Here is a 24431-nt window from a genome sequence, read left to right as displayed (position 1 = left end):
AGCTCTCCCCGACGTGTTTTTGTGTCGCTAACCCTTTCTCTGAAGATGATTCACCAGCTCGTTTCCCCGCTGGATTAATAAGCTCGTAACAATGTCCGTGTCACTTCTTTTCTTTAACATTTCCTCTCTCCTCTTTCCTCCTTGTTTTTTTTTCTCCGCTCTCCTTTGTTCAGAGAAGCAACAGACAACTCACCCACTATGGATGAGTCTCAGTCTCCAACCCACCAAAGTACTGATGAATAGAGGTATAGTAAGGGAATGTTTTGTTCTTTCACCCCTCTGCCCTACAGCCCGTGGGCCACGGCCACAATGCAAAGAACCAACCCCCAGAAGCAGCCTTTTTTTAGTCGTGTGCCTGTTCGTTTGGCCTCAAAGCTTCCTTCGGCTCTCGGAAGAACAACTTGAAAGCATCTCGGAGCCCTGCCTGTGCCTCTTCAGCGAGTTTGTGGCTGCTGGGCTTTTTTTCCCCAGAGAAAGAGGGCTTCTTCCTCACCCCAAATGGGCTGGGGGCCAGCAGCGGAGGCTGAGCAGGCACAGGGAGCGGGCAGCAGGGATAAATTCACGGCTGGGGGTGTTTCAGAGCAGCGTGGGGAGGCTCTGGGAGCACCGTGGTGGGGTGATGAGCACGGGTGACCAGGACGGAGCTGCCAGCAGCGCTCCAGCCTGGCCCCGGGTGCCCTTTTCTCCTCTGTCCCTGCCGCAGAGGGGAGCTGCGAGGCTTCACGGAGCGAGGAGCAGCCCTGGCCCGCTTCCTGTGGGAAGACAGAGGGGGAAGGGTGGAGGGAACAAAAAACCCTCCCAGTGATTCTGTTTTAATTAAACTGCAGCCACTGTCTGGCAACTCTCATTTGAATCTGCAGCCATTCACAGCTGGCATCTGGCGAGTATTTCGAGCCCGGCTTTCTAGAGCTAACCCACAGAGCTCCGGCACGGAGCCGGGAAACAAAAAGCTCTTTAAGGGGCAGCAGGGGTTGGCCTTGCTCAGGTTCCCCCCCCATCTCAACAAGATTTTGACCTCAGGGTTTTCTCCAGGCAAGGAGCTCCGCAGCCTAAGCCGGGAGCTGACCTTGATCTGAGCCTGGAGAGCAAATTCCCCTGAAATCCCTCCCGGGCTCTGTGCAAGCGACCAAAAAGCCACGCGGCAAACGGCCCCGTAGCTTGCCACGAGAGGTGCTGCGAGACGAGAACCGGGCTACTTGAGGCAAAATGTGGGCTACCCCCCAGCACGCCTCTCCCTTGCCACCTGGTTTTGCTGCTCCTGCCCTGTAACCCCGGGGCTGCCGGGCGATGCGGAGCCTCCACCCCAAAGACGGGCTCTGGGATCCTCCCCACCCGCGGCCCGATGCTTTCCGCGAGCCCCGGCTGCCCCTAACCCAGTTCCCTTTCTCCCGCAGGAGCTACACCGATAGCTGTTTCCTGGATCCTCCCCTCTATCCAGAACTAGCAGACGTCCAGTGGTATGGACAGGAAAAAGCCAAGCCTGGGACTCTAGTGTGAACCCCTGACCTCAAGCGAATCCCATCGACGCCATTCGGAGCTCACCTCACTGCCTCTCATTTGCCTTACCCAGATGCACTGTCACCCAGCACCAGCTTCAACTCTTTAAGCACTTTTCTCACGATGCGATTCGACATTTCGGTAACATTTGGCCCCGAGACATCCACCACGACCGCGGCAGCGCCTCCCCTTGCCAGACTGGTGCTCGTCCCTCCCGGAGCCCGCAGGGAGGATGCGTGGAGCAGCCAGTCGGCAATTTAAAAGCTGGTTTTCCTTCTAAACGATGGCAGCCTGTCGAGGTTTCCACAAATCTTACTGCTCTGTGGCACGTACCAGCAGTAAGACGTCCATGACCTGCGATCCGAAGCCAACACAGCATCGGTTTCAACGGGGTGGGGGGTGGGTTCAACACAAAATGGGACAGAGGCTAAGAAATACTCCTTGAAAACGCTTCTTTTAAGGAAAAAGTGAAATCCTGACGCTTCAGAGATGTGTCAGACTCCCACAATCAGATCTGCGCTGCCCAAAATCACCGAACCCACGTCAGCAGGGTGAGTTTGTCCAGCAGGGCCCTGCTCCGGGAGCATCTCATTCACCTCGACACCAGCCACGAGCACCTCCTGGCAAACAGCTTCTCCTTCGTTGCTTTGAGCCCATCTCCACAGCAGCAACCGAACCCCACGTGCCGAAGACCCGCTGGAGGTCTGGGCTGGTAGCACAGCCATCTACGAGCTGCAATTACAGCGGGCAAACGAGGTTCACAGAGGCATTAATTACAGCAGAGGCGAGTGCTGCGACTCGGCGCAGCTCTGCGGCTGGCACAGATTCCTTACCAACACCTAGCGAGGTTGGGGTGGGGGTGATTTTTTTTTTTTTTTTCCCCAATACTCCGATGAAGATCCAAATTGCCAAATTCTCCAAGCAGACACAGCCAATAAATCCTGATGGAGCTCCGCAAGGAAGCGTGACCGGCAAATCGAGCGGTGTAGCAAAGGGCTCAGCACCAGGCGGGGAGCAGCAGCGGGGCTTGCGGATTTCCTCGGGGCAAGAAGCAGCCCCGAGGAAGGGAAGGAAGGACAGGAGGTGCCGGGCACCTGCCGCCTGCTACCAGAAGGAAATCGGCCGCGAGAGTCGTGGAAGAAGCTGCAAGTTTACACGTACTTTGGAGCAATGCTTTATACACGTCAAGCCATGGAACTTTAAAAGGCCTCAAAGACACTTTTGTAACGAACCAGTGCACAATCTCTCTCTCTCTCTCTCTCTCGGTGGATGTCGAAGCTGGCACGTCTAGCCTTCACTGCGGTGCTATGCTGTTTTTATTGCCACTAGACGGGGGGGAGGTCCCTGCCCCCCGTTGGCGCGTGCAAACGATGATTTCCTATGGGAAAGGCATTACAGGAACGGCTGGAGGGGGGTTACTTTGCGAAAAGCAGAAACTGAAGTTAGCTTTAGTTTAAAAATAATTAAAAAAAAAAAAAAAACACAAAACAAAACAGAAGTGTGAGTGTGCGTGCGCGTGTTCCAAGAGTAACAGCATCTACCAGACACGAGGAGGGCGAGGAGTTGAGAACGAAACCCCGCGACTCGGGGGCTGCCACACCTTTTGGTATGAAGCTTGCTGGAAAACTGCATTCCAGGCTTTCGAAAGAGAATGGGTCCTTCCTAATTAGATTTGGCAAGGGGAGGGGGTTTCTAAAAACTCCCGCGAGCTGCTCGTGCTAATTCCTTTCCCCGATAGGTGTAAGAAATGTGGGCTTCGCTCCCCGGCCCTCGCCCACTGGGCTGCTTGGGCAGAAACACCTGAGCTATTTGTCCAGAGCCAGGAAGGAAGCCCTTTAATGTCCACACATGAAGCATAAATGACTTATCCCTCTGAAATAATAATAATTAATTTTTAAAACTGGCAAGAGGTTTTTAAAGGTAGCCACGCAAGCCTCGTGCTCCCAGACCTGCACAAAGATCCAGCAGGCGGCGGTGAGATCGCACCCCTTACCTGGATGTTGGAACAAAATCCCGTTTTATTTTAACATCCCTCTCTACTCTGGGGTCTTTAGCACGGGAATTATTGCGAGCTCCTAGCTGGATTTTGAGCTGGGTAGGAGCTGGTGCCGATCGCTGGCATGCGCTGGTAAGATTCTGGAGGTAAAATGAAAGGATTAAATGAGGACCAAATTAAGCAGCAGCAGGTAATTCAGCCCACGGATTTTGAGGGGCTCTGAGCAACTGTCTGTTTTCTTTTTAATTTCCCTGGTTAAGTGGTTTCAGGTTTTGTTGTTGTTTGTTTTTGTTTTTTTTTTCCGTGTACCTTCTTTTAATTAAAAAGAATTCAACAACAGCGGCACTACGAGGCCTCTGGGCACTGCAGGAAGACACACTCATTCCTCCAAGCCCAGATCTGCAGTTTTGCAGCAAAGGTTAAGAGGTGGCAGCCCTGAAATTAGGAAGAAAAAAAAAAAACAACAAAAAAATGAAATAAATGGTTAGCCTGAATTGCAAACAGGCTCGAGTAGAGAAGAAGCTTTCTAGAAACGGACTGAGTTTAGCTTTGTGTTCTGCTTTTCTGTTTTGCAATCAAGGCACACGTGAGCAGCCAGTCTGGTAGTAAAGACAGATTAAGTAAAACAGGTTTTACTGTTTAGCTCAATTCAATTAAACACAAATGTACATAAAATGTTAATCATGTGGGATTAACATATTTAAGTATAACACGGAGGGGTATATACATAGCTATTATATACAAGCACTTGACTACCAACTTAACCCCTCCTTTACCTTTTTTTTTTTTTTTTTTAATTATTTTTCCAGGCTCCATCCGACATAAAGCCACAATTTCTTAGTCTCCATGTCCGAAGCTCCCCCTGTTCAGCCAGCGGCCTGGGGCACATCTGTGCGCCTGGCTGTGCTGCGAGGCAGGGTTTATTTTTAAATGCTCTTATATGCAGTCGCGTGTTGGAAATGTTGAAGCAGTCCCATTCGTTTTCACTCTGTCTTAGTTTTAGTTCCGGGCATAGCCGACCCCCATTCAGGTGCTATCAGATGACCAGTTACTGCTTAGTTAACTAGGTGTAAAGTTTTACATATATATTAATGTCAATAGTTTTATTACGAGTTGTGTAAAATGGACTCTCTAGTTTAAAAAAAAGGAAAAACAACACAAAAAAAAGAAAAAAAAGAAAAAAAAATTAGGTCTCTCCTGAAATTGACTTTAGAGCATGTAAAATGATTTTACTGGATTCCGTTCAATTGTAACCAAGGACAAAAATCTGTATGTTGTAGAAAAAGCTGCAGAATTAAAGGAGATCTGCTTTTAATTTATTCTTTTTGTATTAAGAATTTGTATAGTTACCTTTACATTTTGCAGAACGGTGTTGTCAACACTTCCTTATTAAAGCATTTTCAAAATGAGCCTCGGCACTGATCCTTCCTGCGCGCGGCCACCGTGGGGTGCGGACGTTCAAACGGCTGGGCAGGGTTTTGGGCAGGGAACCACAAATTTTGCTGCAAAAAGTGCTGAGTATTCCCCCAAAAACCCAGCCCTGTACAGACCCCATGGGATTTGGGGCTCAGCAGACCCCTGCTGGCTGCACCCGAAGCGCTCTCTCGCGCGCTGGGCTCCAGGGATGGACAGGTAACTGGGAATAACCAAAATTAATGCTGCAGGAGGGGCCCTCCCAGCCCCTTCTGGCAGTACAAGCAGCAAACAAGGCACTACAGGCGCGTAACGACTCGCAGGAACAGGGACACAAGGCAGAAAGCCCACACTGCGGGAGCCTGCACGGGATCAGGCGGCCCCTTCCAGCTGTGGGAAGGGGTGGGGGAGCCGTAACGCACAGCCGGGGGCAGTAAAAAAAAAAAAAAAAAAAAAGTCCTAAAAACACTCCTGACACTTCCATGGGGAACGCATGACTTCAGCCCCAGGCTACGAGTCATCGGATTCAGCAGAATTGTTTCCGGCTAAGGCGAGAATTATCAGAAACAAACATCTGGAGAAGCCCAGAGGGACAAGTCTTTGGGGTTTGGGCTGGCCGGTTGGTTAGGAGGCCCTATTAGCCAGTAGGGCCGGGTCTGGTCGCTGCAATTTGGGGCATTCCCGCTGCACAGAGCCTCAGACCGCCGATGAGAAGCAGCAGCCCTGACACTGCTCCCCTCCGCCATCCCCCAGGGATGGGAGCGGCGTGAGAAGGCGCTCGTGTGCCTCGGTTCCCTGCAGAGAGCCACTCCACAAATTACAAGGGGATGAAGCTCTGCGACCACGGGGCTTGTGCGAGCCATGAGGCTGCATTTCAGGGACTGTCCGCGAGCAGACACGCTGCTCAAATCACATTCCTCAAACCTGATTAGCCCCAAACGTTCCAAACCCGAAATCCCGTCCCTACAGGAGGCGCATCCCCGTTCAAGCCGGTGCTCGGGGTGCCATTAAATTGCTCTTCAGTAATTAGCTCAAGAGTGGGAGGGGGGAAAAAAAGTCAGCCTAATGCTATTATAGAGGCCCTGAGGAATCCAGATCCCACTAAAGCAAATGTTACAACGCTCCCTAAACCATCCCCTGGCTACTCCCTCGCTGCACTTTCCGAGGAAATTATGGCTCTTCTCAACAAGGGACGGCATCGTCTCGCAATTATTTAAAGAGTTCAGGACTCGAGGTCAGGTTAAAGATTTAGAAACGGCTCAGGAAATCATCTGGGCGGGGAGAGGGATAAAGTTGCGGTGTTGTAAACGTTTCCTGTTGTAATAATGCCTCTGAAGGACCTCTGTTCGCTGCAGAAAAATCCCCAGACGCAGATGTTAATGAAACCCTTCCACGCTCTTGACATCTGCCCAGCTTCTCCCCACAAATCCCCGTCTGCTCCCCAAAGAGCCCTCCCCAGGCTCCAGTTAGATCTTGTCAGCCTCGTTTTTATTACTTCTCAACTGTTTAAGCTCTTGACATTTTCTTTGGGGTCAGACACTCCAGACTGCAACGTCTGAAACGGCCCTCGAGAACCCGGAGAGCCCCCAGAAGAACCTCAGCAGCTCCCCCAGACGCTCCCCCAGTCCCCAGCACCGTGTCTCATGGTGCCAGGGGACATGGGGAGCACCAGATGACTCAGAAAAGCCACCACAAGCTACCAAATGCCAACCCCAGTTACTCAGCAGTTTGTTTGGAGCCTCACTTTACATCCTAAAAGGCCTCTTTATGAGAAGGAACACCCACCTTAACACCGCTGCGGAGGTGCTGCTGTTCTTGTAATTACAAAAAGCACGGGATTTCAGATTAGACTTTCAAGATGCACCACTGAAAACTGTCGGTGTTTCACTGCTCACACAGATTTAGAGCTCAGAAGCTGTAAGACTCCTGCCTGTTCCCAGACAAGATGCACGATGGCAAAGTCCTGCGGCTGCTACTCAACTGTACCTGGTCATGGGAGGTCCTAATTGTTTTCTCTGCGATGCCCCGTGGACCGAAATTTTCTCCAGATGTATAAAAACAGGATTTGAAAGCCTCAAGAGCCGTAAGATTACTTCCCCCAAGCCCAGAAGGTTTATATTAAAAATGCCATTACAAAAAAAAAAAAAAAAGCCAAATCAGATGTATTCAAGATCAAAAACTCTTTCCACTGCAAGTGGCTGTATTTTTCAGCTGAGAAATATATAAACCTTTTTTTTTTTTTCCCTGATAAATACCACATGAAAGATTAGCCATTAAAGTCTTCATATTTACAGAAACAACCGAGATTCAGCTTCGACTGCTTCCCTCTAATCATCTACCCACATCAGCCTCCAGTGGGAAAGCTGCCAAAAACCTCCAGCATCCAGCCCTGGCGGGGCTGAGTCTCACCTAAAGCTCTACGATACAACAGCGAGGCTCAGCTCGGTCTACACAGTTCCCCGAATAATAAATTGAAATAAAAGCAAGGGGCACAGTCAACAACCCCTAGTCGTGGTCATCCCTCCTTCAGAAGCTCCTCTGCCGTGTACAGGATCTGTTTAGGATCTGTTCAGCATAAAGAATAGACCTAAAAAGGAATCTACAGAAGTGGGGCGTACTGAAAGGAAGCTGTAGAGAAATCTGCTGCTTTATGGGTTTTCTGCAGAGCCCGCACGAAGTTTCTGTCGGTGCTCAAGCACAAACTGCTCCGATTCTTCCGCTCTCCCTGGATCTTGGAGATCAAAATGTGAGTCACGCCTGGCCTGCAGAGAGCCTTATAAAGCATTGTACTCCACACACTTCGATGGGTCTGTTGGGAAGTGCTTCTGGCAAATGGTCATGAGCCTCTTCAGCCCCTGGGAATCAACAAAACAAGGACAATTCTGTAATAAAACTGCCGTTGTCAAACAGTCTACAGTGACTGCTCAGCTTAACGTGAAGAATTAAAAACAAATGGTTGCTGTTCTGGTTTTTATTCGCTTGGTATTCCATTTTTATTAACCTTTCTCCCTGCAAAGTACTAAATATTACAAATATCCTCAACAAGGCTAAATGCCAAGTACTGCGCTTGGGGCACAACACCCGGGGGGAAGAGAGGCTGGAAAGCTGCCCGGCAGGAAAGGACCTGGGGGCGCTGGTCAACAGGAGCAGGGACATGACTGTCCCCTTGTGCACCTCAAATGTTGTGTTCAGGTTTGGGGCCCTCGCTGCAAGGACATGGAGCTGCTGGAGTGTGTGCAGAGCAAGAAAGCTGGTGAAGGGATGGGAAAACGAGTTATGGGGAGCGAGTGAGAGAATTGGGGTTGTTTAGTCTGGAGAAGAGGAGGCTGAGGGGAGACCTCATCACTCCCTACAGCTGCCTGACAGAAGGTGGCAGCGAGGAGGTGTTGGTCTCTTTTCTCAGGTGACAAATGATAGGACACAAGGAAACGGTCTCAAGTTGCACCAGGATACGTTTAGATTGGAAATTAGGAAGAATTTCTTCACAGAGAGGGTGGTCAAGCATTGGAATGGGCTGCCCAGGGAAGTGGTGCAGTCCTCATCCCTGGAGGTATTCGAGAGAGGTGTGGACGTGGCGCTGAGGGACACGGTTTAGTGATGGGACTCGGTAGGTCAGGTTGATGGTTGGATTTGATGATGCTGAAGGTCTGTTCCTACCTAGCTGATTCGAGGATTTCCAATATTGGAGGAGTTTGTGATTCTATGATTCTATAACCGAAGCAATTGGAAATTTCAACCCTCATGATATGTTTACGTAGTGAGGAATCACAGAAATGCTTTAATCCCTCTTCAGTACCAAGGTGGAAAACAGCATTACCGCAATAAATGATACTTAAAAGAACCCTCAATATTAAAATGAGTTCTAAAAGAGCAAAAAGCCACTCCTGACACCAAAACAAGCTGCACAAATATGGAGAAGAACCAGGTTCCTTTAGAAACTGAATGTCTTGCGAGCAGAGGTGTCACCCCTCCCTGTATCGTCACCCACCCTGCCCTGCGCAGTGCAGGCAAGCTGAAGAAGTAATCAAGAAGAAAGGCAGAATGGGGAATTTTCTCTCTAATGCTTTTAAAGCATCGATTGCCAAAAAACCTGACAGAACTCCTGTGGCTTTTTTCTTTCAAGTCATACATAGACGCCTAATAAAAAGAAGGAGAGCTGCTGTGGTAGCAGTGTAATTTAGCAACGACACTAACTCCACAGCAGCAGTCACGTGCCTGTCGTTATATCCTCCATCTGTGAGACAGCTCCTCGCTGTAAAGAAAACGATTAAGCAGAAGATGTTTTCCAGACTCCTGCCTGCACTGAAAAGGCAAAAGCCTGTCCCAGCAGCGTACAGACTCGCTGTTTGGGATGTTGATTGCAGGTTCGTTGTGCATCAAGCTAACCTGATCCCGATTTCACTGCTGGGAGCACCGAGAATACTCCACGTGCTCTGTTTGAAGCAGACCAGCTGAGTAAGCCCTTGCATTTAAAACCAACGAGAAGAACATAAATGTTGAAAGCCAACTTTGTATTGGCTCTTTAAGTTGTGTACTTCAGGACTATTGATGAGAACTCACAGTGGGGAGATGAACGTGAAGATTTCCTTCACCAATGGATGCACTTTCAGGACAGAAGGGACAAATCGGGGAATTCATGTATGTTGTATCTTCCAGAGGGTATGTTAAGAGAGATCAAAAAACACTACAGAGTTGAGATCTTACTGCTAGAAGAGTGGTAAATGGACACAGAGAGTTAATTATTCACCAAAATTAGAGAAGAACCATTAGAACCATGCTGAGGTCCACAACAACCTTCTTTCACAGTCCAAATCTCTTTTTTTTAACATAACCTAACAAAAAACTATGTAGTCTATACAAGCTACTTCATCCATTAGATAACTCCCAGCAAGTATTAAACTAAGCAGAGCCTGTCTCTGAAGATGTGTAACCTGCACATCAGTTTTTACCTTGCAAAAGAATTGATCAAATTTGATTTGTTGGCTCTGTAAATGTCTGAAGCTCCTCCTGACTTCACAAGGGTATTTCCTCGGATTGTCATATTAAAAACTGTAGCTGAAGACAAATCAAAAGGTTATACTTGTAGCCTCAAAAAGAGAGTGGAGATAAAAGGGGAAGTTGTATTTTGCAAGCAATCAACTAGCAGGCATCTGCAGAAGTTGCAGTGGGAGTCCCTCTGCCGCAGCAGGAAGGTGTTTGTGTAAACCTCTCCTGTCAGTGGCTCCGAGCTCTGTGATGCTGCTCCTAGGCTACAGAGTTAAGCCAGAAAGACTTTAGATTGTTGAGACTGTAACTGGCAAAAGGCAAATACATTTACCAGTTTGAGGAGAGATGACCCACTGCACTGAAAGGCCAGAGAAAAAACAGCACTACGATTAATGCCACAACTAACAGAAGCTCCTTACATGAGTATGAATAGGAAGAGAAGGAATTAAACCTGGAATTCTGAGCCCACACCATTAAAGAGAGGTGTTTGTGAAATGAAAGCAATTATCTAGTTGCAGCAATAGTCAGGAGGGCTGTATTTCATGGTTAAAGACAGCACAACAGGAGCATCAAACTCCTTAAAACCTTAAGTTAAGCAGTGAGGGAACGGAGGAGAATAAAGCATGTGGTCACAGTTACTTTGGTGTTAATGCAGGATTACAAGCATTAGACATGAAAGCATTAAGCGTTAAGGCATTCATTCCTCGGCCAGCACCAAAGATGATGCAGGTCCAGGGTGAATTACCTATTAAATAGATGTCACAACGCCTGTCCTGGGATGTTTTTACCCCATCACTTTTAACTGTGAACCTCTCAGGGATCCCCTAACTTCAAAATCAAATTTGTTGGCTTTCCAAAGCTACCGTTACCTGAATATATTTCCTCTGAGTTTCATCGTTGAGAACGTGGGCTACGTGCTTGGAGAAAATCTTTTCCCGACCCGTTCGAGCGTGGATGCCGACCATGGTTACCCCGATAGGCCAGGGAGCGTTCCCGATCGCCATCTGAAGGTAGGCGTCGTTTGCCTGAAGAAACACAGCGCACACACACTTAGCAAAACCAGAAAGGGCATCAGAAGGGTTTTTTGCGTGGCTTTGCATTGCTGTAAACACATTCCAGCCTCTCTGAATCAGGTTTCATTGCATGGTATTAAGCAATTTTTACACGACACCTTCCTAACATGATTCACTTGAACTCTCAGGTAAGCAAGGACTATAGACTTTACCTAATAGGTGATAACAGAAGGCACTGAATGCTATTTATTAATATTTACTTACTAACATCTAAAGATTCCTGGGATTATTTTCAACTCAGCCTGTTCAGGTTCCTGTTTCTGCTGCAATCACCCTACCACCTCTCCTATTTTGGTTACAGACTAAAGCAGCAGCTATCAGGCAGAATGGTTAGCTTGCAAAGAGGCTGAGAACCAGTTCTCTAAAAAATTGGGTCAAACAAGCACATTTGTAACCCTGTTTATGAATGGCCCAGCAGCACTGAATGACTCTGCAGTCTCCCCATGAAGATAGCAGCCCCCATTTCTTAACATAAAGCTGAGGCAGGCACCAGCCCTGGGGAAGAAAGAGAATAAAGCGTAAGGGAAGATAAGCAGAAAGAAAGGGAGAAAAGCACAAAAAGAAAAGGGTGAAAGGCACAGAGCATGGACAAAAAAGCAGCATGGCATCTGAGAACCAGGAAGCGAGGGGGACAGACACACACACAGCTTCAGCAGGACATTCCTCCACTATTAGCAAAGAGCTGTAAGGCTCACTGATAAGGAGTTCATTTATCATCTCCCAGAGACTACATGGTAAGAAGTTGCAAGCATGACCAGTGCGTGCAGTTTCTTTACATTTGGCACTGTTCAGAGGCACAGCCTTAGTCAAACACCTGCTTGCTGACTGCTGTACGGCTTTGTAATGAAACATGGTACGTGAGCATGCAATTAAAGATTCTTCCAGGACTGTCACAACAAGGTTAATTAAGGTTGAGTGGGCAACTTGCGTTCTGCCATTTGCCTGCCATCGCAGGTTGATTTCAAAAGTTAAATCTTTGCAGCATGTCACCTAACAAAACCGTAAGAAATCAGGGCTGACAGCATTTGCCAGGCTGCACAAAGCAAAAAAAAATAAAAACTAAAATACACAATAACAGGAGGCAGACAGAGATGAGAAATAACTCTCTGAGGAAACAAAACAGAAAAGAATATGAGGATCTTTAGAAGCACGAGGCTCATTAGGCTCACTCATTAAAGAAAAACACTTCCAAATATGTACTCAGCCTCCCCCTAAATCAGAGTCTGTGAAGTTTACATACAGCCAGGCACCTGTGGGACAGAGGAGCACAGGTGATGAACCTAGGAGATAAACTGCATTCCTGCACACTCGCTGCTTTACTGGGGAGGCATCAGAAAGGCAATTTCAGCAACTTCGGCATAATGATGACAGCCAACGGAAAAAAAAAATGCCCCAAAACAAAACCCCACTATCACACATCCCACACTTCTGGTTCTACTTTAAAACGATTTGGATTAAACTTGCCTTAGGCCATCTCAATTTTTTTTTCAATAACAAAGCAGGTTTGCTTGCTTACTAGACAAATTTCCCCAAGTCCTCACAAGTCTACTAAGAAATACGAGATAACCAAAGGTAAAACAAAGCTAAATTTCCTCTGGATGCTTAAGCAAACTCTATCAGTAGCTGAGTTCCTCTTCTGAAGGCCCGATGCTCCCTCTAAATTTGTGTGAAGTACTTTTGCCTCCTCCCTAAAAGCAGACTTTGTCCAGAAATGTTTCATTAGTTTGCCTCAATCTTACCAGAACAGCTAATGTGAGTATGGCCAAAGAAAGGGACAGTGTCTCAGATTCAATACCTCAATTCACCTCAATTAATTGCTAATTAATTAATCAACATCCCATTACCGTGAATTCAATGCCTTCATTTAACCTTACTGTATCAGATTTGCAGCTCAGTATTCCTCTGCAATTTAATATAACCTGAGAAGAACTGTGTTTGTGCCTGCAAGCTCTGCAGTTTCACCATCAAAAGACCTTCTGACAGACCGTGGATCAAACACTATCTGCAGCCTAACCTTTAAGAGCCATTTTTCATTTTATTTGAACATGTGCTGTGTGTATTTCCAGCTATGTATCTTCAAGATGCAAAAAGGGAGATGCTGAAGTACAAATCCAATCTATTAAGACCAGCCAGCCTAAACACGCGGGGGGAGTACAAACATACCTTCACGTATTCCCTCTGCAACATGAATTTAATAATATCTGTTATTGATTCTTTGATGTCTGCAGGAAGCGTCTGCAGGAGAAGGAAAAAAAAACACACAAGAGCTTTACTTTCAAATATTCAACTCAGGAAGATCATCCTACTCAGCATTTAGACAAAGTTTAGCACCCCAGCTTGAGGACTTTAATGAAGGAAAACATCTTCCTTGTTTAGCTGGTGGATCTGAAGCACAAGAGGTTAAGTGGTTCTATATAGTAGCTAGTGGCAAATTGCAAAAACACAATCCCAGTTCTTTGGGATTCAACAAGTGGTACATAAAGGAACACCTGGAAGAGCAGTGGGTAGGCAGAAGAATTCACTGGTCAAGATAAGAAGGGCAGAACTGGGGATCATGGGCTCCAGCCACAAAAACCCTGACCAACGCACTCCTCCTCTCATCTTCAGCTGAAGGAACAGGAACCTCAGGAAAAGGCACTAAATACTGTGAGCTTTGAAAGCAGCAGCTAAATAAGTCTTAGAGGATGGTGACACTGACAAGTGACTCACCCTTTTCCGAAGCTTCCTGAAGAGAGGCCTCAGGTAGGACTCTGTTTGCTTTTGGGTGGCACTGTTCAGCTTCCCCTGGACTCCTCGCTTCACGTAGTCCTCTCTGGCGTTCAGCTCCTTGGCCCAGACACCGAGAAGAAACTGCACAAGGAGCAAATTTGTGTCACAGTGCCATCTAGTGACCACCTCACCAAAGCAGATGGGAACCGTGGTTTAAGGCAACACAGCAAAATGAGTATTTTGGGGAGAAAAATGAATTAAAGAGGCAAAAATCCTCTTTCAGAGGGATGGGCACGGAGGAATGGGTTCTCAACTTGTGAGAAGAAGCCTGAAGAATGGTAAAGAATGCAGTAAAAATTCAACACACTACAACAAACTTGCCAAATGTACCTTCTGTCCACCCAGAAAACCATTTTTGAGCTTTCTTTGTCTTCCTGCCCAGCCTGAACTTTACCAAAAAGCCAACTTATCCTATTTACACAAATAAAAGCTTCAACTCTTGCTGTGGCTGCTGATAATCACATTAGTTACACAAAGAGCAAATGACTCAGATGAGAGACAATACAGGCTTCTTGACAGGAAACAAGGAAACAATTTCATACAACCCACTTGAACCTGCTTCCTCAGCAAAGCCAGCAGACTTGCCACTAAGTTCTTTTATTTCACAAAGCAGCACCAGGTGACATTTCATTTTAATTTGTACTGCTCCTGGGGAAGGCAGGTGGGGACTCCCTGTGAGTTTTTAACATGGCACATAGAAGCAATTCCATCCAACTGCCCCAATCATCATGCGGAAATCAAAACCATATTTATTTTGTCTGGGAAAGTAGAACCAGATTTTGCTCTCCCAGCAGCTCTTTCCCAGGTCTCACAGAAGTCTCTACTGTGACTAACCAAGGCAGTGGAAAGCGAAGTATTAAATAATAATTAAAAAAAAAAAAAAGCACAATGAAAACTTCTCTCTCCAAGCAGCTAGAACCTCACCAAATAAACGTATCTGCATAATAGTGAAAGGTATCTCACAGCTACAGAATAATTAGTCTATTCGAGTGGCTTACCTTCAAGAATTTTGTTATGATGTCCATGTCATAGTGATCATCACCCCGTCCTAAGGACTCTCCCAAAGCCTAGAACAGGAAACAAAAAGGCAATGATTTCCACGCTGTCTAGATATTTTCCACCACCATAGCAGAGCGTGACTCACCGCAGCATGAACTGTAAAATATCCCGTCAGTAAACCCAAACACTAGCTAGGAAATGGAATGATACAGCTATGCAACTTACTGCTCAGTAATCTAATAAAAATTTAAGTCAAATATTATCTGATCTTCCTAATAGCTAATCTAAATCAACCCTCTTTTCACTTAAAAGCATTACTCCTCATCCCATCACTATGCTCCCTGAAAAGAGTCCCCCCATTATTCCTGTAGCCCCCTTTAGGTTCTAGAAGGCCACTATAAAGTCTCCCCACGGCCTTCTTTTTTTCTAGGTTAAATAATCCCAGCTTTCTCAGCCTTTCATCATAAATCAGGTGCTCCAGCCCTCTGACCATCATCATGGCCTTTCATCCAGTCCCACTCTAACAGGTCCATGCCCTTCTTATGCTGGTGCCCCAGAGCTGAACACAGTAATTATTTTTAATAATTCTTTAATAATATTATTTTATAATTCATTTTAATATTTTTAATAATTCTTAATTCTTTGCTGTTTTTTTTTTTCCCCTAAGTTATTTCACTTCTCTGATTTACCAGGGCTTTCTATCATTCTACCGTTTCATGTAATTGTAACTATGAAATTGAGGGAATAAATCCAAAAATAAAATAAATTAAAAAAATAAAAATAAAAATAAAAATAAAAATAAAAATAAAAATAAAAATAAAAATAAAAATAAACAACACACTATCATGTCATCCCAATACTCCATCTTCCTGTTAAAACCTTGGAAATGTTAATACTAATGTTGATTTCTAGAAATATTTTCCAGTAGATACACCTGGATAATTTATTTCCATCGCCCTCACGTTTCCAAAGTGAGTTTATTTTTAAAATTTCCTAGATTTGGAACTACCTTCAGCGTAACCCTCTATGCTCAAGAGAATGCAGTGAAAGCAGTGCGCTATTCAGACTGCAGTGTTTTCAAACTTTGTAAAAAATAAAATAATAATAAAGACTGCTTTCATGGCTCAAACCATGAGGTGATGTACTATGACATCAAAAAGGGAATATTTTGAGAACTAACAGATTGCTAAAAGCAGTCCCATTACAACTGGTATCCCTTCTGGTACTACAGGTATTTTACCCCAGAATTCCTGGTAGGTACCCTAAGAAAAAGGTTGAAGCTATCTCCTAATAACGTATTCATTTCAGCTTTTGGTTATAAATCAGATTATTTCTAAACACATATTTGGAGGGATATTAAGAAGATTAACTTCTGCAAAGAGTTTGAAGATTAAGGGTAAAAGTCTTTAGCTCAAGTTAATGTGCTTTTCCAAATGCCACCCGGAAATACCAGGTGCTGAGTGCATTTCATGGCACTCGTTCTGCACTCACGTACACAAGTACTTCAGTATTCTTTCAAAGCACAGTAGTCATTTGCACTGAAGTTCCTGGGGCACATCTTCACTGCACTTGTATTTTCTTTAACTGCCTGCTTCTAATTTTCACTTCGTTGTCCTGACTGCCTTTATATCAAACATTCTTTTTGTGCATCTGTTTTTCAGAGTCCATCTTTCTTGTACAAGGAAAATTCATCTGCTCTAAGCTCATCACCGTCTCAAATACCCATTGGAAAAGCTGTAGAATTTGTGATCAGGTAATACTTTTTTATTTAATTCTTTAATTCTAAAACTCTGCAGGAGAATCCTAACTGCACCACTTGCCTTGCAGAAAGCTCTGCCCCTTTTTTGATGAGGTGTTGTAAACAATGATCCCTTGAGTTTTCACATGTCTACTGTAAGCCCTAGGGTGCAATTCAAGGCTTAGCAACCTTAATTTCCTAACAGAGCATATTTAAGGACTTTTTAGAATGCTTAAATTCAACGTTGAAAACAATCTTGAAGCTTTCTCACCACATTATAACAATAAATACATGTACATCTGAACTCCCTAAATTAAATTCTATCCATCACATACCTCCAGTTCCTCAATAGTAGTATTCTCTTCATGGACTTTCAAGTCATTCTGCGAGTCGTCATCTCCTGCTTCTTGGCCGCCTACAATTTCATTCAGATACTGCTGGTCAATCTTATCCAAGGCAGCCTTCAGGTCATTTCTCAGACCCTGGAAAAGATAAGAAATAATTAGTTTATTTTAAAAAATAATAAAAACAACACAACAAGCAAATTAAAAACCGTTCAGAACAGTCACAGCGAGCATACAACTCCTGTAAAAATATACACACGGGTTTAATTTTGTTGTCTGAATATTAACTGAGTTCAACAAATGCTTCTGGATTGCTTCAGTACCTAACAAAAAACATGTGCATAAAATGTTCACACCTAGAAGCAAGACTTTTTAACCATAGCTTCACGATAAGAGTCCAGAGGACTGTATCAACTTCTAGGGCTTCCTTCAAGACATTTTCTCCTAGCAAGGCAATGAGCCACCCCAAAACAAACAGAACAAAAAGCATAACCACCATCAGCTCTACAAGTCTTCACATTCACCCTGAAAAAGCTGAAAACAATGCAAGTAGCACTACCTGAGTGCTGGCACATGAAACAGTTAGGTAGCTTCCCCTTACTACCAATGATTTAAGCAGAATGTTTTATACAGATGGTTTAAAATCCTCTTCTCCAACACATCTCTACTTATGACCTTTCTACTTCCTAATACTCCTACTACTGCCATCAAGAATTTTATCATAGATAACAATGGTGGGAGAGAAGCTTTTGTCAGGAAAATTATGTTTTAAAACTTTCAGATCTGTTTAGCCTTTTTTAAAGGGCTTGAACAGGTAAAAGTTGTCCTTTCCTAGGCAGCCCCAGCAACAATTTTTTCAAACTGTTTAGTTTATCCCAAATTATGGAAGAAAATCCATAGCTTCACACTCTCAGCTGCCTTGCAAATCTGGTCGATAATAAATGCAACACAAACTCCAGTCACATCTCTTCACTTACCTGATCGATTCCTAAGCCAAAAGGAACAAATCAGTAAACTCTGATATATATATTAGTCATTTCTGAAGCCAAACGACACTTTAAGTGGAAGGAGGAGAAAACAAAGCTTCCTTAACAAGTTATAGCTCTGGAATCGAGGGATTTGCAAATTTACTAACATACCAGGAACACAGGAGTGTTTTCTTTCTTACCTGAACAAACAGGCTAGTGTGAACAGTAAGTGACTGTCTTCTCTACTGCTTATAAAGGTCTCAGGTTTTACTGCCACCTGGAGGCCCCTTTGTCATCTGAAAAGGCCTAGAAGGTTTCTAGGGTGGAACTGGCTAGCATAAGGCGTTTTACTTGTGCACAGAACTATCAGAGCACTCCTCAGTGGTTATCCCACCATTAATAAGTAAGTAAGAGTTACCTTGTTCACTTCAGGTGCAAGAATTTCTATCTTCCTCAGCCGCTGAAACGCATCATAATCTGTTTCTCCAAACAGTCTCACCGGCTCGCCTCTCTCTCGTAACCTCCTGATAACCTGGAAAGAATCAAAGCATCCCCTTATGCAAACCCATAAAGGAAGCAAAATAAAATCCTGAAGGCTAGATTTATTTGCTTTGCTTAAAATAACAAGCTGTGCTGGACTGGAGAGGAAACGGCGATATTTTAAGCAGTATAAAAATGTTCCAGACACTTTACAATCTACATTTAGAATTCCCACGGTATTTCAGCGAAAGGTCACTCCAAATATTACCAATCTAAATTTTGCATAAAACCCCAAGCCGTTTCCTATAATCTAACTTCTTCCTGCTATGACTTGTTTAAACAAATACACAAAAATCATCGCGCTGGCAGAGCATAAATACTATTTCCAAGATCACAAAGGAAGCTGATGATTGTCTCCTTCACTCTCACTTGTCAGGGGCAATAAAATATGCCCCAACAAGGCTGCACGCTGTCCCAGCACAGTGAAAATTCTCTTCCTTAAGCATTTGGCGAATATTAAGTCCCACAATCTAATATGATTTAAGGATAACTGAGGTGTAGCAGCCTCCCTCAGCTGGTTTGCAAAGTTATGGGCAAAGCCAAGAACTGAACTTCATTCTCCCAAATCTTTACCACATGCATTGCTTGATGAATCTGTTTAGACTTTACACACATTACTCATTCGGTGTACCAAGCAATAGGCTTAGTGATGCACCAAGAAATATTCTGGTGACCAAACTACACCAGCAGAGTGGCTGGACAATTGCAACCAAATTCATGGAGACATTCATTCATTCACTCAGTTCTCCAAGTGTCTCGCCTACACTAGCAAACATTTAACTTGCAAAAACATCAGAACTAGGGGGTGGATCACACCTTGATCAAAGCAGGCCAAAATCTCAAGCCAAATCTCAAATGAAACATGAAACCAATAGCCCACACAAAAAGTTCTGTGCCTGAACTGTCTTGTGAAATTAAGGGGATAAAATGACATCTTGGATGATCTCAGCTGTGAATTCTGGTATTTCCCAGATAATTTATTCTATATTTAATATTATTTCTAAACTTCCCGCTTCTCTTCTACTTTGGGGTATAGATCTGTTTTATGAATTCACATTCCCATAGGTAGTCTTATCCTTAGAAAGGAAAAAGGGCACACCATTTGCTCTAGCTTCGGGATTTCTTCTAGAAATCAAGATAAATTTCCTACAATTTGATCTGAAACAAGATTTAGAAACTATGGGCTACAAAGAGAAGTCGGGGAAAAAAATACTTTGAAAAATCCAGCTTTTGATTGTGGATTTTACCTCCTGTCTGGAGAGAGTCATTGGTAATTTTTCTTCTGCCAGTTCAAGTTCCAGCACTGGATTTGTTGAAGTCAGTGGCTTCTCCTCCTCTTCCTGTTGCTGCACCTACATTTAACAGACAGTTACTAATAAGCAGATGGAAATAAACCTACATACAGATAACAATGTAAAAGTACAGGAACTCTGCAACATAGATTGTAATACAACTACGAGCTTCTAGTTTCAGTTTTTATTGACTGTAATTGAATTTCACAGAACAATAAAAGCTTTTAAAAGTATCTGTATTTAACAAAGCCTTCTGCAGGTTGCAGGAAGCAACCTGCAACCGGAAAGGACAACTGCTTCAGTCTGTCAATCACGTGTCAGCATGAGTGCCAAAAATAGCAAACCCACCCTCTGCCTGTTGGTTCCTGCCCCTGCCTTATCCCCACACGAAGGCATTCGCTCTGCTGTGCGATGGCCCAGATGGGAGGAACAACTCAAACAGAAAATAATCTGGCAAACAAACAGAAAGGTACTCCTCTCAGCCCACTGAACCTCATCCAGCTCACCAGGCAGTAGCACAAACACAAGCCTGGGCACACAGGCAGAAATGAAAACCCAAGAAAGAGCAGACAGAGAACGGGGCTGCTACTTCCAGTCAGCCTGAAATGTTTGGTACCTGTTCAGCTGGGCTTCGAGAGGTGCTTGTTTAAGGAAATCTTCCTAGCAAGCTTGCCAAATGAGCACAGCTTCTTGTGGGTTTAAAAAAAGATACCTACACCTCCTCATAAAGATAGCATCTCATTAACGACTTCTTTTCATCTAAAAGAAGGTCCCCGAATCAAACAGAGCTTTCCTTCTTCATTACTCAATGTTTTAATAATGCAAAAAGATCCCCCTTTGATCAAAGTAACTCGGAGACAGCAGCCATGTAACTACAGTTCCCTCTGTAAGCTCAAGTTTGACACTGCTGATAGCACGAGCAGATTGCTGTCAGTAATATTCCTATAATAGGAAACATTTCCAGTGCTCATTCATAACTTGCTTTCTCTGAGACTTATTAAAATTTATTTCCTTTCTGTCTTTGATAATAGAGAATAATCCCAGTTAATCCCACACCATTCTTTGTGCCAGGACAGCACGTTGTCATTTCCAGTGTGTGTACTCAGGCTGAGCAGTCTGATGACTGTACCAGATTATTTTTAAAGTAGCTTTTATATTCTCCCAAGGCAGAGCAGCTCCATGGCCATGCAGGGATCCACCCCGATGGCTCCAGATCCAAGGTTCAGCCCCAAATCTCTACTCAGTGCTATGCTACCCGACACAGATATCAATCCTACAGTCACAGGTGTTCAGAGCGAGCAAGGGAAGGACAATCAAATCAATGCTTCACACAGAAAGGGAGGGGGAAAAATAAACTTCCATCAGTGCAGGAGAGGGGGAGTGGACAGGGGACAGAAAATACAGAGCTGTGTAACTATATAAAGAAATACACTCCCATGGCAGAAGGATAGGTACAAACTTTAACTTACAAACATTCCTGAAATCATAAAGAGACAGCAGCATTGGGGAAAAAGATTTGGTCCGTTCTGTCAGATGGACTTCAAGTTACGAGTGGTATTTTTACCACAGTTATTTTGGTTTCAGCGCTTTCTTTTTCAAGCAAATCAGATGAATTTAACTTATTAAATCTCAGCAAAGCAGAAAAGCACCTCGATTGGAAAAGAAATCAGTCCATATTCTACATCTTATTAATGCAGTAAAGAGCAAATGCAGAAATCTGGGAGGCTCGGAAGAGTTACTAAACAAAGCAACTTATTTTAAAACCATTTTGAGGGTTACATTTCAAGTCAAAACCCATCTCGTAGCAGCACAGAGATCCCATTTAACCGTTGTGCATGATTCTGAAGAATTCAGGCTAATGTTCACAAAGCACCATGCCATCACTTCCACTCAGAAAAGCGGCTGCATTCACAGACCACTTCCCCATGACTATATGCTGCACGTTCCAGAAGTCGTTTTGGCGCGGGTGTTCAAATAAGTCTACAAACGGATCAAGGTTTCAGAATAAGTCACCGACTGCGACACATCCAATTGAGAACAACGTTCCTGTCCGTGCCCAGGAACAGTAAACAAGACGGTGAGCCTCTGTCTTTCTAAGGAGAATGCAGACCCCCTCGCATCCACATAGAATAATCAGGCAGGCAGGCAGACGCACACAAAATAAAACTGCATTCTTTCCATCACAGGAGAACTACTTCCCTGACACCCTTATGAGGCAAAGCCTTCCAGATCACTCATTTGTTTCCAAGTGCACCCTACGTTACCAATTGTTTGCTCTTGTTTTGCCAGCCAGAAAACAAAGGCGGTGTCGCGCTCTTTCAGTGCTGGATGGCTGATGGCCAAAGGAACAAATCCGTACAGTAGGAAGGGTTGGCAGGTTTTTTAATAGGCACCCACACTATACTGATTTCTTTTGGACGTTTTGACAAGATTTTGAAAGTGAGCTGAATGGACAGTGGATCCATTCTTTTCGACAGGGGGAGGTGGCTATATCAGATCCAGTGTTCATCATGCCTAAAAGCACAGTTTAAAAAGAAAGGAGACAAGCTTTGATCCCAAGCCACTTCATGCTTTCCACAAAAAATAAAAGAAAGAAAAGGAAAAGCCAAACCATAACACAAACTTAAGTAGCTGTACGTCATGCATATCTTTTCCTGCATTGAAAATGGGTTCGGAAACTCATACCTCTCCAGGTGGCTTCTCATTTACAGGCTAATGTATAACATTAACAGATTGAACAAAGAACAACAATTATCATTAACAACATTTATACTGTTGAGAATAAAATGTAGACTTCAAAGCAAAACACACAAATTCCTGAAAGAGTAAGTACAATACCTTGTAGCCGCATCTCTGGAAATAGGCTTCCTCTTCTTTTTTAGCTAACTCACTGCGTTTGAAATATTTCTTATTTCCCTAAAAGAGAGGAAAGCCGTTAACATTTTACAGTTTCAGAAACCTGTGGGAAAACAGCTCGAACCTCCTTACTTGATGTGGTGAATTCAGCTACCTCCTTTCACAGAGCTGGCTGCAGTGCCATGTAAAAAGCACATATTGGGAGCACCTCTGAAAATCAGCAATACAGGGTGACTTCACGGCACAGTTATAAGCAGGCCTGAAAAGTCCAATGAGGTCACCAGCGCTTGAGAAAAAAAAAACTTTGCCACACAAGATCACGGTCCCAGGTAGCATAAAGCTCCACTTCAGATGTGCACAACAAGGCTCAGACTGTACAGTACAGGAAAGATGTTTAAAAAACACGTTAAAAATGTGACTTCACACTAAATAAACCGAATGGGAGTACTCATCTTTGTGCAATGCATTCTGTATACCTAGATCGGTGCACCTGTGAAGAAATGTGTCTGATGAGACCATCCAGACTCTGGCTGGTAACTGCAGTTTTAGGGACATGGTTTAGGGGGTGATAGTGGTAGTAAGGGGGCGGTTGGACCAGAAGAGCAACCACTGCTATCAAACTGACAAATGTGAACTGAGGTCACCAGAAAGCCTCCCAATGTCACCAAAAAAAATGGTTTGGGTTGGAAGGGACCCCAAAGCCCCCCCAGTGCCACCCCCTGCCATGGGCAGGGACACCTCCCAGCAGCCCAGGCTGCCCAAAGCCCCATCCAGCCTGGCCTTGGGCACTGCCAGGGATGGGGCAGCCACAGCTCCTCTGGGCAGCCTGGGCCAGGGCCTCACCGCCCTCAGAGGGAAAATTTTCCCCCTAATGTGTGTTTAACAATTACACTTCTGCTGCAGACCAAACGATGGTTTTAACCCCAAAACATGACAATAAACTTTGGCTCAAACATGAAGTACTTCTCCTTTCTCTGTACCTTGCCTGACCCACAACAGCCGCCAACCGCAACCCCCTAACACCCAAATCCTAACACTCAGCCGTTCCCAAAAGCACTCCGCTTCCCTCAACCTCCCTTTAGTGCTGTGTTCAGCTTTGGGCCCCTCACTACAAGGACATCGAGGCCCTGGAGCGTGTCCAGAGCAGGGCTGCCTTTCCCTAACCCCCAGCCAAAACACCTCAGGCAGAGGAATGCGGCGGGGCCCTGACCCCAAGGCCGCTGTCCCCAAGGCCGCTGTCCCCAAGGACCCCCCCCGGTGTCCCCAAGCCCCCCCAGCCTCACCCCCACCAGCTCCTTGTCCTCCAGCTGCTGCCGCTTGCGGCTGATCTCCCGCTTCAGGATGTCCATGGCGGCCTTCCTCCACCTCCTCCTCCTCCTCCTCTTCCTCCTCCGCCGGAGGTGGCGAAGCAAAACAACGCCGTCACTTCTGGGGCTCGGCCTCGGGCCGCCGAGCTCCTCACAGCGACCCCTGGCGCCTTGGGGGTGTGGGGGGAGACCTCAAAATGGGGGCCCGGGGGGCTTCAAAGGGGTTCCGGGGGTCCCTGGCTGACAAAAGAGGGCGGCCGACAGCGCGGGGAGCCCGCAGGTTCCCCCGTTGTGCTCAAAGGCTGAAGAGAGGTCAAGGCTGAGTCACGGAATAAAAGCATTAATGTTGGAGAAAAACTCCAAAATCACCTTTTCCAACCATCCCCCTACCGCCATTATCGCCCACTAAACCATGTCCCCAAGCACCACGTCCAACTGTCCTTAAACACCCCCAGGAACGGTGACGCCACCACCTCCCTGGTTTCAGTGCCTGACCGCCCTCTCTGAGGAGAAATTTCTCCTCATTTCCAACCTGGGAAGTGAAACCTACTGGAAATGAACCCGTGAAAGTGAAACCCGCAGCCGCTGTTAGCTTGTCACGGGGCATGCAGCTTCTGTGACACACACGGAGATAGCGAGAAGGGAGCTGGACC

At 45.2% G+C, this 24431-nt stretch overlaps 2 protein-coding genes across 8 annotated transcripts in view; one reads left to right on the top strand and one right to left on the bottom strand.

Annotated features, from left to right (window-relative positions):
• FRMD4A (FERM domain containing 4A) overlaps positions 1–2781 on the top strand; it is a 267652-nt gene extending 264871 nt beyond the window's left edge. For 5 of the 6 annotated variants that reach the window (XM_032183289.1, XM_032183296.1, XM_032183283.1 and 2 more), the window contains exon 23: positions 1395–2781. In XM_032183289.1, coding sequence (XP_032039180.1) covers positions 1395–1497 — 103 coding nt within the window. In that variant the 3' untranslated portion in view covers positions 1498–2781. Of the gene's footprint in view, positions 1–173; positions 246–1394 lie in introns of all 6 variants that reach the window. The other variant, XM_032183269.1, reaches the window with a different exon arrangement.
• Positions 2782–7071: 4290 nt separating this feature from the next.
• Positions 7072–23857, bottom strand: PRPF18 (pre-mRNA processing factor 18). Of its 2 annotated transcripts, XM_032207381.1 has the most exons (11): positions 23755–23857; positions 22454–22531; positions 22301–22327; positions 19571–19675; positions 18202–18315; positions 16807–16953; positions 14733–14801; positions 13675–13815; positions 13129–13200; positions 10762–10917; positions 7072–7761 (listed from the first exon to the last, which is right to left on the bottom strand). In XM_032207381.1, exons 1-11 carry the CDS (start codon positions 23818–23820, stop codon positions 7681–7683), a joined length of 1056 nt encoding a protein of 351 aa, XP_032063272.1. In that variant the 5' UTR covers positions 23821–23857; the 3' UTR covers positions 7072–7680. The 2 variants fall into 2 exon arrangements, with proteins under 2 accessions (XP_032063272.1, XP_032063273.1); XM_032207382.1 differs by lacking the exon at positions 22301–22327.
• Between the last annotated feature and the right edge of the window lie 574 nt (positions 23858–24431).

The sequence above is a fragment of the Aythya fuligula genome, chromosome 1 (assembly GCF_009819795.1).
Source record: "Aythya fuligula isolate bAytFul2 chromosome 1, bAytFul2.pri, whole genome shotgun sequence".
Taxonomy (NCBI): Eukaryota; Metazoa; Chordata; class Aves; order Anseriformes; family Anatidae; genus Aythya; species Aythya fuligula.
The sequence above is the reverse complement of the archived record's forward strand: the minus strand, read 5'-3'. Positions and strand labels throughout refer to the sequence as shown.